Here is a 12,422-nt window from a genome sequence, read left to right as displayed (position 1 = left end):
TAAGACTGCTTTGCATGCAAAACATATAGCATGGCACTGCAAAATGTCACTGATACATTAGATACTAGACATGTACACCAATGGTTATGTGACACAACCATCAGCTGTTTTGTAAATTGTAGGCAAGTACTGGATTTTAAAAGGCAAACGCTTAAATATCAGCAAAAGTTCAATAGCCAAATGAATGAACCGGGTACTGCCTTTACTCAAAACCAAATGACGGCGTTCCAGAACGTTCCTTTTTCCCCACACCTCCCCAAAACTTGGTTAAAGATCTTTTATGGCCGTGCAGTGACACTGAATACTGAAGAGTTGGCAGCGATGTTGAGCTAAGTTAAACTGTTACATTCTAGAAGTAAATGTTCAGGAATGCCAAAATGTTCCGGGGCAAGGAGGGAGTGGTGGAGAAAACCACACTTATGTCTGTGAATTACAAGGGAAAAGTGATCTTTAATTATCTATCATCAGATTGGAATACCAGCACCAAATGAAATCCCAAGTTACCCAAAATTCAAATTAGTCAGTGAGTGTGAATGACAGTCTAAATTCTTCACAGCCAATGGCTTGCTCAGATTTCACTTGGGTAAAACGGCATTGATTCTGGATAAAGGAAGGTTTGAATTTATTCTGTGGCTGGTGTTTCCATGATATATTTTACATTTGTCTCACCACCTTACCCGCCAAAGCTAAAAGGTCCAATTGTTAAAGCTGTCAAGAGATTGAGAATCAGTTCATCCAAGTTTTGGCCTAAATATCCATGCATAAGGAGCAATGGGAAACAATGTATCCTCAGGGTGTACAGCATGGCCAAGCCAGTCACAGATTTGTCCATTTATTACAAACTTCCAGAACCCCTCATTGATTCAATTCAATTAACTACTGCTGTTTGCACATAATCAGGAAGTTCAGATTCAATTCCAATCCCACACACAATGTTTATAAAAAAAAGCTTTTTCTCTTCTCCCACATGAACTTACATAGCGCCTTTAGCCTCAGAACATTCAAAATCGATTCATAGCGAATTTGCAAACTGTAAAGCCCTTCTACACAAGAGATAACTGATCAAATAACCCAAACCAACACAAAAAACAGATTAAGAGTTGGACAGCACATCAGAGCTCCCCTGCTCTTCCTTTACAAGTGCCTTGGGATCCGACACACTCACGCGAGTAGACATTTAACGTCTCACTCAAAAAATGGCACCTCTGACAGTGCAGCAGTTCTTCGATCTAAACTGAATTCTGTGCAGTTGTGTGCTCAAGTACCTTGAGAGATGCTTTAGCCTACAACTTGACTCAGGTGAAAGTGTCACCCATTGAGTTAAAAGACTGACACTCAAGGTGTTGAAAATTTGGGTTTTAATTCCATTGGATTTTGACACCCTCCAGTAACTCTCCCAAATTGCTATTCACAAACCAGTCTGGATAGCAAGGAGCAGACTATTCAACTACCAATGCATCATATTATATCTGAACCCCATACATACAAAACAGGAATGGGAAAAGTGCCAAATTTCCTCCTCCCTAACACAGGAAGAGCTGAAGGGAACTGTAGTGCTCTAACCTGGCCATGAAGAGCTAATTCAGCAAAGCCACAGGATTCATGACATTGCTCAGCTATTCATCACTGAACTATTTAGGGGGTGAATGACATGGTTTCATTTGATAGTGGGTACTTTTTGGTCCCTTTATTTCAAGTTAAGATTGAAAACAAAAAAACTTAGCTTTTAAAACAAAGTTGTTAGTGTTTCTTCGGTCTGCCTTCCATCCAGAGAGTGCCAACTCCTGTAGTGGCAGGTTTCTAGAAACACTAGCAAGACATATCATCATAACAAGATATCATCCAAGTGGTCATTCTTCATGTGAATGCATACAGCAAACCCTGGCTACTTGACCATGAGAGGTATTGCTAACACTCTCAGTAAACACCCAAATGTGTGCATCTCTCAGTGGAGGCAGTTAAGACAGCGATCAGAAGCAGGAGCCCTAGATGATTTTTCAGCTTCCCAGCCCCATGTACCAAACAATACTGTACATCTGAAATCACCTAATAAAGCATAGACCAGAATGAACTTTCTGGCTTTGATGGCTCAGTCCCATCGAGTTATCAGGGGAGAGTCTGCTTCTAATGTCAGATCCTTAAACAGCACATTGGAGAGAAAAGGTGAATGACAACTCAATCTCCAAATCAGTCAGTCCCTCCCCCAAACTAAATGAACTAGTAGAAAAAATATCAGGTGGGTTACACTGTGCCTGGGAATACCTCACATCTGCAAGCAATTGGCCAGAAAGGGTGGTGAAGATCTGGGATAAACAAAGGCACACCCAGAAAGACTGAACTGGGAGGGGGACAATTCAAAGAGGGGAAATTTAAATATCAGTCAAAATTACTAATTTGTTAAATTCAAGGAAACATCTAATATTCTACAATCTAGTTCTATTCTATTTTATCTATTTTTGTCCCATTTAAGATCCATTTCATTCCACATCCAAATGTCTATAAGTGTAACTGATATTACAGATAAATCCTATATAAGTCAGGTGTTTGCAGTAACAGTCCTATGGAGATCCAGCATGAACCTGCAGTTTGAACTACACTTCAGGCTAAAGTGAGAGCTCTGCCTGACTGAAAAAAAGACAGGAACCGTATAGCCGCCTGCTTTGCAATTTGTAAGATACAGCCAGCGTCGAGCTTCTAGTTCTTCCCTCTTCATCCCGACTACTGTCAGCAGTATGCAGCCACTACCATTGCCCAGGGGTTCTACCGAATCAACTCTTCTGCTTTCCCCATTTCACCTCTCTGTAATCTGAGGAAGAGGTGCTCTTTTCACTGCTCTGATAAATCTTTAACAGTTTTGAACCAACTCATTCTATCTTGACTTAAGCGGTCATATAGACCATTCCAGCGTCCAGTAGGCTGTGGATGTTGCCACCCACACAGGCTTAGTGGTCACTAATGGGAAAGGAAAATTCAAGCATTAGACAAAAAGCGGGGTGTCTCTCGCTAGCACTGCTGGAAGATAAGCAATACCAACAAGGTTAAAACCTAGCTGGGTAGGTTGCAACAAGAACTTTGTCATAATGTTCCACTGAATACATTTGAGGTAGTTTTAAGAACTTGAGAAACATTTCCTAGTCCGGTCCCATTTTCTGTGCTCACTTTAGCCACCTGCATCCACACTGCCCATTCCCACTTTCTGTTGGGGCAATCCCACTCATTGAGCCACTTGTTGGCTGTCCCATCAGAAAACCCACTCAAGAGGTACAGCAGTGGTCACATTTGCAGCTTTGTCCCTCTGGATAGACTCATCCCAAGGAAGAAGCTCAGGCCAGTCAAGGCTACGATTCAAATCATTGGTCTCCAGCATTAGTGCTGTAGCCAAAAGACCACTAGAAACAAGTCCTACTACTGTGCCTCTTACAGTTCGGTTCTTAATGCTAGTAATGTAATACTTCTGATCAAAAACAAATACCTCACCAGCACCAGTCAGGCACTGGGATCCTCCCAACACTGAAATGTTGGGAGGCATCTGACCAGCCAGAGATCAAGCTAGCTGCTCCCTATGTTTTAGCCAGCTCGGCCAACACATGCCAAGAGGCCAGCAGAATGTACAATATTGGATACAAGTTTCAAAATTGGCTACGATTTTGTAGCTAATAACTGGAGGCACAAAAGAGCAAATATGCATGGAGTTCTTTTTTACTGACAATTGGAGCTATATCGTGCATGTTATAAAAAATAAAGATGAAAAGTGCCTGGCTACCAGGTTCTATGTTGAAAACAGGATGTGGGATATAACTCTACAGAAACTGTACACTATAAATCACCCTTTGAACGTGGACAGGATTTCAATATTGAAAATTAAACAATGCATTGGATTTTTGTTTGCAAGTGTTGTTTTCAAACCACAAATCCAAATAAATATGTATTTCAGGCGGTCAAAAGAAAAAAATTCTCATACTGGCTGTACAGTGAGGGCAATGGGTGGAGGACTTGATCTTAACGATTGTAAAATATAATACAGTTCTTGGCTGCATGAGCACGCAAATACGGCTATTTAACAAGAGGCCGAGTTTTGTCGTCGTCGCTGCACTGATGTGCTTTGTATTTCTTCACCTCTGCCATGTATTTGGCCCACGCATCTCCTCCACGCGCCTCAGCCTGAAAAGAGAATGGGAAAAAAAGATAGATTGAACTGGGAGTTTAACAGAAGCTGCACTGAGGCAACTGCAGGACTGAACTTATAGTACTATAGACTGGGGTTCAGGATTCTAAACCAGGTGCAATGCCAGAAGGAATTTGTTGGCTGTTTGAACAGACCAAACTGTTTTGATTTTGTTTTCCCTGTTTTCCTGAAGGCACTGACTTGCTACAGTCATGGTCTTTGGTACCTCATCCAAGAAGGCATTCCCAAGCCTACCTTGGGAAGACCCAAAGGTATTTGTTAGTGGAGCACCAATAGTTGATCTGCCCTCAGCCAGTGGTGACCAGGCTAACAGCAATAATCCTTGGCTGAGATTAGGAAACAGAAAACAAGTATTCACCAGTTCAAAAATGTTGAAATACTTTTAATACTTAAAAACTTTATTAAGGTTCAATAGTATACTGAAGAACAGACAAACAAGGATTGTGTTTAATTCTGGGCACTGGATTTTAGGGGGGGATGTCAAAGCCTTAAGGAGACTGCAGAAGAGGGTCATTAAAATGATAACCTGGACTGAGGGACTTCAATTATGTGCACAGACTGCAGAAGTTGGATTTTTCTTAGAAAAGGTTAAGAGGACATTCAATAGAAATGTTCAAAATGATTAATTGTTTTGATAAGAGTAAATAAGAGAAATTGTTACCACTGGAAGGAGAACCAGGAAAATATTTAAGGAGATTAGCAAAAGAACTAGGGGTGACATGAGAAAACCTTTCAAAAAATCACAGCAAATTACAATGATTTGGAATGCACTACTTGCAGGGCTAGTGGAAGCAGATTCAATACATCTTTCTGAGGGGAGTTGGGTAACTACTTCAAGGGAAAAGTGTTGCTGGGCTATAGGGAAAAAGCAAATAGTGAGTCTAGCTGGATAGCTCTACCAAAGAACCAACACAGGCACAATGGGCAAATAGTCTCTCTTGTGTTGCATCATTCTATAAAGTGAAAATATTTAAGCAAACGAGTACAAGGATTGCGGACAGCTTAACGACCATAAAATTTAGCGACAGGGCAGCCTCAGAGGCTGCACGGAGACTGTGTCTCCTTTTAAGTGATAACGTGTTGGAAGAGACTAGCCGGCTTCCATTGACATGATTACAGTCAAATGCTTTATGAACACACAAAGCAGTACATGCACGCACAGTTTGAGACAATTCAGGGTAGACTGCACAGAAAGTATCACCTTACCTCTTCTTCAGCCTTGTGTTTCTTGGCTACCATTCCCGTCTTGAGGGCTAGCTTTGCCCCACCTCGCCGCTTTCCCACCTGGGGTAAGGGACAGAAGACTGCAACCATTACACGAGCGCTTGGAGCTGCAATGTCAATGCTGCCCACTATGTAATAAAACAGGGATCCTGAAATTAGACCTCATTCCACAACAGAATGCATCTCCCACGTCAACGTCTCAATGCACTTCTAACATACAGTACACAAGCTACTGTGAGCGGAGGTAGGCCATTCCTTATACTCCCCTATAAGGCAAAAGTGACAGTGTGGGTGTTATCATTTTATAAACCACCAATAGCTCTTTAAATCTTTTCGGTACTGAATTAGCCAGAGACTTAGTGTGAATATTTGCAAACTCATCAAGATATCACTAACAGTTTTCTTGCAACAAGAGCTAGGTTGCAAATTGAATTTTGCGTTGCAATTTTAAATATTTCTCAGAGATAAGAGTGAAAACAGATCTAGTGGCATTACCTACATACATAATTATGAATAAGCAATGCTGTAAATCAGATGGTTTTGAATCTTCTCTTCTAAAAGAATCTTAACCTAGAAACACGGAATTAAACAGAAAGGGGGTTTAACAGCTTTACAGCCACTCAAAGCTTTTCTATTGGATAAGTTCTTTCAACTTTAGAAAAAAATCTTAAGTTTACTTCAGTACAGATGCACATAATTACATTGCACACCTCTTCTGACACTCAGTGCAAGTGGAACTAAATTCACTCGTGCAGAGTTTAAAAGGCTTTTCTGCCACTGCTATGCTTTGTGGCCATTACTTATGGAATTTCCGACTGCAATTTCCCACTAACAAGCAGGTTCAAAATACTTCAACCCGAGGATCTGCATGTTTGACTCAGTGAGTTTACAAACTGATACCTCTTGGATTCTGCACCATTGCAGCTCCATTTATTCAGCTGGGGACCCCTGATGAAAATGTAAAATCAAGAATATGGTCATCGATCAAGCGGACTGATCACCAAATTCCATATGTAGGTGCACTAGTTTTTAATTTTGCTAACCTTGTAACAAAAATGATCACAGAATGGTCATTTTTCTTTTCCTCCAAGAGTGATCTCAGGAGCTTCTGTTCAAAACAATCCCAAATGCTTTGAAAGTCAGAGCTAATTTCAAATCCACGCTCAAAAGTTATAAATGGGAAGCATGGCCTGGAGCGTGCTGTGTTTAGATCACAGCACATAATATCAGTGGCAGGTCTGTACTACAACGATCACACCCTGACTGCTCACCAGTTTCAGGGCTTGAAATAAAGGCTGCAGAATAACTAGCAGCAGAAAAGCCTCTGCTCTGCCAACACGCTAGAACACAGCAATGAGGTCTGAATGATTATTAATAATGGGTCGAGCTACCTCTAACCGATGAGTCAGATGTCAATGTGACCAAATATTTGAAAACAAAACTCTGCATGTCTTGCATGACTAGATGCTCATGTCAGAAAGGAATTCAATAAGGAGTCAAAAGTTCCACTTTATAAGACACCAATGCAGCTCAGATGAAGGGTACACCCTGAATTAATAATAAAAACTTTCTTCTCCAGATGCTAACTGAGCTGCTGGTCATTCCCAGCTTTTATTTCAGATTTTCATTTACTTTTTAACAGGACTGTACTTCACTTTACCCAAGGAAAGCACTAATATTTAGAAAGTAATGGATAAGACCAACTAATTGAAGCCATGCTTGGTAAAACACTTTAAACCTGTTTTGCAATCTGCTGAAGACTCAGTTAGCATCAAGGATTTGTAGATCAAATGCAACATTGAATCACTGCTTCACTATCATATACAGCACCAGTAACATTTCCATTGGGAAATAAAGCTGCCCAAGTCCTCACATTATAGGGCTGCAACAATTATAAGCCTGGCTGTTACTATTTTAACAAGAACTATTCCCTTGTTTTGTATCCTCATGAATACCATAGAAGCCAACTGCCTCATGGATAGCTACAATGCACCAGGCTTTAGTATAATCTTTACATTAGATACCTGCAGAAGAATTATCAGATACATTCCCAAACTTATTTTAAGTCTATGTAATAAGTATTTGGTCTCTGTCTAGCTGACATCATGAACACAGTGTAATATTTTGAGTTAATTAAGATCACATTTTCAATAACTAAATTTAATCCTGTTTTCTTGTAATTAGTGTGGACAAAACAAACCAAATACTATTAGATCATCTCGTCCCATTAAATGCACTTTTTATGAACAGAGCAATGATGTGTTGCTGCTCAGAAACAAAAGTCATATGGTTTCATACATCACATCACCTGGCTAAGCTAACAGATAACAGCCCCAAAATAAGTCCAACATTCATATTAAGGCATGACAGCTTCTTGAAACTGTAAAATATATAAGGGGACTGAGACACTAACATATTGCTATCTTTCTGAACTAGGTACCAGCAGTAATTTTCTGGTTTTAATTTTTTTTGTAAAATATAGAATTGAAAGCATACACAGCCAGATCTAGCAATATTTGTTTATCTTTCTGATCTGAAATGTCTTCTAGTAGTTGTATGATTTGGTAGCTGGGATAAGAGAGACAGGTTTATTTATGTAAACACCTGGGGCTAGTACCTCTATGTTGCTCTCCCACAATGCAAACTAATGCAACATTGAGTGTTTATTCCAGAAGAGAAGTCTGCTTCTGAAAACCTTAAAAATAGTTTTATGCTCTGAAGATGAATCGTCCAACATCGTAATTTAAGCCGAAATTCCTGGGATATAATACAATAGTTAACAGCCTGAATGTATACAGTTCTACTCCAGGTAAACCTTTGAAGGAATCTTTTGACCCAAGATTTAAAATCTTAATAAAGACATAGAATCTTGCCAGCAACCAAAAGGGTAGCTGTAAGAACTGAAATTACAAAAGTCATTCCCTCACATACACCAGCAGTCTCAACAGAACCAGAATTGGGACAAAACTGGAACTATAATCACCGTTTCTTCACAGCCACTGGGTCAAAATCCTGGAACTCCCCTCCAAATAAGTGTACCTACATCACAGGCTGTGGAAGTTCAATGGCAATTAGGGATAGGTAATAAATGCAGGCCTAGCCAGCGACATCCACATCCCATGAGAAATATGAAAAAAAGTCTTCTTATACGTGATTTCCAGTGACTTTTAATCTTTAATTGATGACACTCCACCTGCTCCAGAAACTAATATCCATTCTTATTTGTTCCTCAATCAACTGTGATACTGTTGTTCACTCCCAAAGTCAACGAATGGCCAGGGTGTGACACTGCCAGTGTGAAAGAAAGTGAAGGAAAAAAAGAGCTGCATTTACATTAGGCTAACATCAGTGCAAAGTGGCTGTGACCCCCCAAGCTGAAGTTAAACTGTGCTGTGTAAACTGGGCATTGTAGCCTGAACTTAGTCCAAAACAAAACAGGGCAAACACTCTTAATTGAAGCTATGCCCATCCAAGTTATTTTACTTTTCTCCATCCTACCCCACCCCTCCACCAGCATGCTGACAGGGATGTAGAAGTTTGCAGGGAAACATACATTACTTAGTATTTTTGTAACAACTTTTGAATTATTGTATTAAAAAATATTACTGAGAAATTGCTGGAGTCGGCATCGAGCCATACCAGATCAGGCATTACAGATACTTGAAGAATAAAGCTCTCTTTAGTCTGTATCAATCTATTCAGTTCAAATGTCCAAAGATATTCTATGGCACAGGTTATGACATCTTTTCATTTCGTACACTAGCCTTTCAGAGCCAGATTGCCAAGTAGTGCTTTTTGGAACTGGATTGAGACTGCTCTAAATCATTTCCCATAGGATCCTAAACATCCAGCAGGCAGGAGAGGCTTTTACCCTGTCAGTGTGGGCCAGATTTGAACCCAGGCCTCAAAGATGAAAATCATTCAATCCATTGGGCCACTAACAAAAAAGTACTTTCTACAGAAAAAGAGAAATTTTAGGAAGCCATGTGTAGACTTCTATTGAAACTATGGGGTCATGTTAAACAGAATGCTAGTTATGTCAAACATGCACTTCTATAACAAGAGTGATTAACCATTTTTGATCAAAAAATGAAAGAAATGGAGGAAAAGTCTGACAAACAGCATAAAAGGGAATTTTCAGATTTGCAACTAAGGTACTCCAAATGTGGAACTGTGTTACATTCTCACTCTAATCATAATGACAGTCGTACCAGAAGCATCAGAAAACAGTGTGCTTACAAGCTTCTCTAACAGTAATTATAGTTTAAATGTTTTATATAGGATACAGGCAGGATGTGTCCACATTTTCTAAATATTTAAAATACCAAGTAGCTTTAATAAGTTGTGGGGCCAGGGAGATTGGGACATGTACTCAGAGACAGCCCTACAGTAAGTACCTAAGGACAATTTGACACAGCAATGGCGTTACATTCCTCCTAAATGGAGCCTCACTCACAGCGTTTCTTAATGGTGAGAGTAGTGCTGTGGAGGGACAATGGGATTTAGGCACCCATGTACACTAGTCACTGGTGCACAGGTACAAAAAAAATAGAAAGGCCAATAACACTTTGGCTTTTATCTTAAGGGAGCTGGAATTCAGAACTGAGGAAGTGGTGCTTAGAAGGTAGACCAATTGTATGAACTTGGCTTGTATTTCCGTGAAAATTGATGGGTAATCTAATCTAGGGTTTTAAATGAGATTCAATAGATACAGAAACTATTTCCTCCATTGCGGAAATCCAGGCAAAGAGGACACAATCTTAAAATCAGAGCTAGACCATTTAGGCATGAAGTCAGGGAGCATTTCTTTCACACAAAGGATAGTGGAAGCCCGTCTCACTCCAATAAAAGGAAATGGATGCCAGGTTAATTGAAATGGAGTGAGAGATTTTTGTTAGGCAAGTGTATCGAGGGATATGGAGCAAAGGAAGGGAAATGGAGCTGGGGTTCAGATTAGCCTTGATATAACTAAACGGTGGAACAGGCTCAAGAGACTCCTGTTCTTATGATAACAGGGTAGATGCTAAGATGGTGGTCTCATAGCAAGCAGTCAACCATTTAGGGATTAAATGAGAATTTTCTTCACTCAAAAGGGCTGTGAATCTTTGGAGTTCTCTACACCAGAGGGTTGTGGATGCTCCATCGTTGAATTTATTCACGACAGGAATCCGATGAATTTTTGGGTACCAAATCAATCAAGAGATGTGCAGATAGCTCAGAAAGGCAGAGCTCAAGTAGGTCAGGCATAAACTTGTTGAATGGCGGAGCAGATTTGAAGGAGAAAGTGGTCTACTCCAGCTCCTATTTAAGTTCTCCAAGTTCAGTAACTCTGTATTTACACTGCAACTTTAAGGATGATAAAGTTTAAACTTAATGATAGATTGCAGAAGTCTTAGCATCCATAGCAAGAGAAGAAACCAATAGAGAAATGTGTTTGCTTTAGAAAACAAGGTCATATTTAAAAATGACCAACAATTTTTAACTTTAGTGAGACAGTTCCTGCTCCCGCTGCGAAAATGTTCCTCAAACAGAACAATTCTCTGTAAACTCAGTCCGACAAAGAGGAAAGAACAATTGAAAATTTTATGAGAACCCATTAGAAAAGGTCCCCATTGAATGGGAGTATGTCAAGACAATTTAAACATTGATATCAAAAAACAAAACATGCTGGAAATGCACACGTCAACCAGCAGCTCAAGGGGAAAAGAATATTTGTATGTATGTGTTATAAACCTTTATTTTTGGCATCATTGCCACTGTGTGGTGCCCAGAATTGGAGATGACATTCCAAGCTGAGGTCATACCAGTAACTTCAAAATTTCTACATTTGTGCACTCCATGTCTCTATTTATAAAGCCCAGGGCCAACTACGCTTTTTAAAAACAGCTTCATCTTGTCCTGTCACCTTCAAAGATGCGTGCATGTGAATCACCAGTTTTTACTATTCCTGTATCTCTATAAAAATTAAGAGCACTTCATTTATATTGCCTCTCCTTACCCACTAAATGCAAGGTTTAATATTTATCTGGAAGACAGTGTAGCACTGAGGTATCAGCCTGGAATACTTGCTCAAGTCTCTGAAGTAGGGCTCAAAGTCCCAAGCTCCTGACTCAGGAGGCAAGAGCACTACCCACTGAGCAACAGCTGGCACCATGCCAATCCATCAGTCCAGAGGAGCATCACACCTTTATCCTTCCAGGTGCTGACTGACCCTGTATTTCCAGCATTTGTGACTTTTATTTCAGGCTTACAAACCTTTGGCTGAGATTTTTGCTTTGAAAGAAAAATTCAGGGCTGGATTTAAAATGCTCTGGCGATCACGTGAAACTGCATTTTTGCTTTTTTTATATAAAAGGAGCTGTATTGCTTCTACAATTGATGAATGAAGGAATCAAAATGTAAATTCAGGCAAGATAGTGGATAACTGTTTTTGGGGGGGTGGTGGTGGTGGTGGGTTGGGGGGAGGGGGGGTGAAGAGGGGGAATGAACTAACAGCATCTTCCAATTTCCCAGCCCTGCTCATTAACCAGGAGGCAAATTGAGAGCAAAATCTCTCGCTCTTACAATATTCAGCACGCTTTTCTTCCTGTCGCTCTGGGCCTCATTACTTTGCTCCTGGCCAGCGGCCACACTCCTCTTGCCTCCATTGTCTATATCCCCGCCGCTCGGCGCGGCTCCCCCTTCACTCCTCAGCTTCTGCTCTTCCATCTTCTTCTTGAAAAGCGCCATGAAGCTACCATCGTTGGCGAAGGCGTTCACCCCTTTGCTCTCCGAGCCGCCGCCACCGTCCGCGTCGCCCGCCTCGGAGCTTCCAGAAACTTCGCGGCTCCTCCGCCTGTCCGCCATCTTGGGGAACAGAAGCCGCCGAGGCTTCTGGGAGATAGCCACCTCAACAAATCTCTTTCTTTGAATGCGCGCTAAACAAGACAGAGGACGGCTCCGACCCATTACTGTCAAAAAATAAAAACTTTGATATGCTGGCTGGGCAAAAGTTTTGGCGGTAATTAAACGT

General features: G+C 40.7%; 1 protein-coding gene across 1 annotated transcript; it reads right to left on the bottom strand.

The window, feature by feature from the left end:
- Window positions 1-819: 819 nt before the first annotated feature.
- Window positions 820-12,289, bottom strand: trir (telomerase RNA component interacting RNase). The gene is made up of 3 exons (XM_041177115.1): window positions 11,975-12,289; window positions 5,393-5,470; window positions 820-4,161 (listed from the first exon to the last, which is right to left on the bottom strand). The coding sequence occupies exons 1-3, from the start codon at window positions 12,254-12,256 to the stop codon at window positions 4,054-4,056; spliced, it is 468 nt and encodes a 155-aa protein (XP_041033049.1). The 5' UTR covers window positions 12,257-12,289; the 3' UTR covers window positions 820-4,053.
- Between the last annotated feature and the right edge of the window lie 133 nt (window positions 12,290-12,422).

The sequence above is a fragment of the Carcharodon carcharias genome, chromosome 30 (assembly GCF_017639515.1).
Source record: "Carcharodon carcharias isolate sCarCar2 chromosome 30, sCarCar2.pri, whole genome shotgun sequence".
NCBI lineage: Eukaryota > Metazoa > Chordata > Chondrichthyes > Lamniformes > Lamnidae > Carcharodon > Carcharodon carcharias.
This window is presented reverse-complemented; position numbering and strand designations above follow the sequence as displayed.

Coding starts and splice junctions, on each gene's coding strand:
- trir (XM_041177115.1), bottom strand. CDS start 12,256: ATGGCGGACAGGCGGAGGAGCCGCGAAGTTTCTGGAAGCTCCGAGGCG. Junction 5,471..11,974: donor AGAAAAGCGTGCTGAATATT/GTAAGAGCGAGA, acceptor CCCTTACCCCAG/GTGGGAAAGCGGCGAGGTGG. Junction 4,162..5,392: donor AACACAAGGCTGAAGAAGAG/GTAAGGTGATAC, acceptor TTCTCTTTTCAG/GCTGAGGCGCGTGGAGGAGA.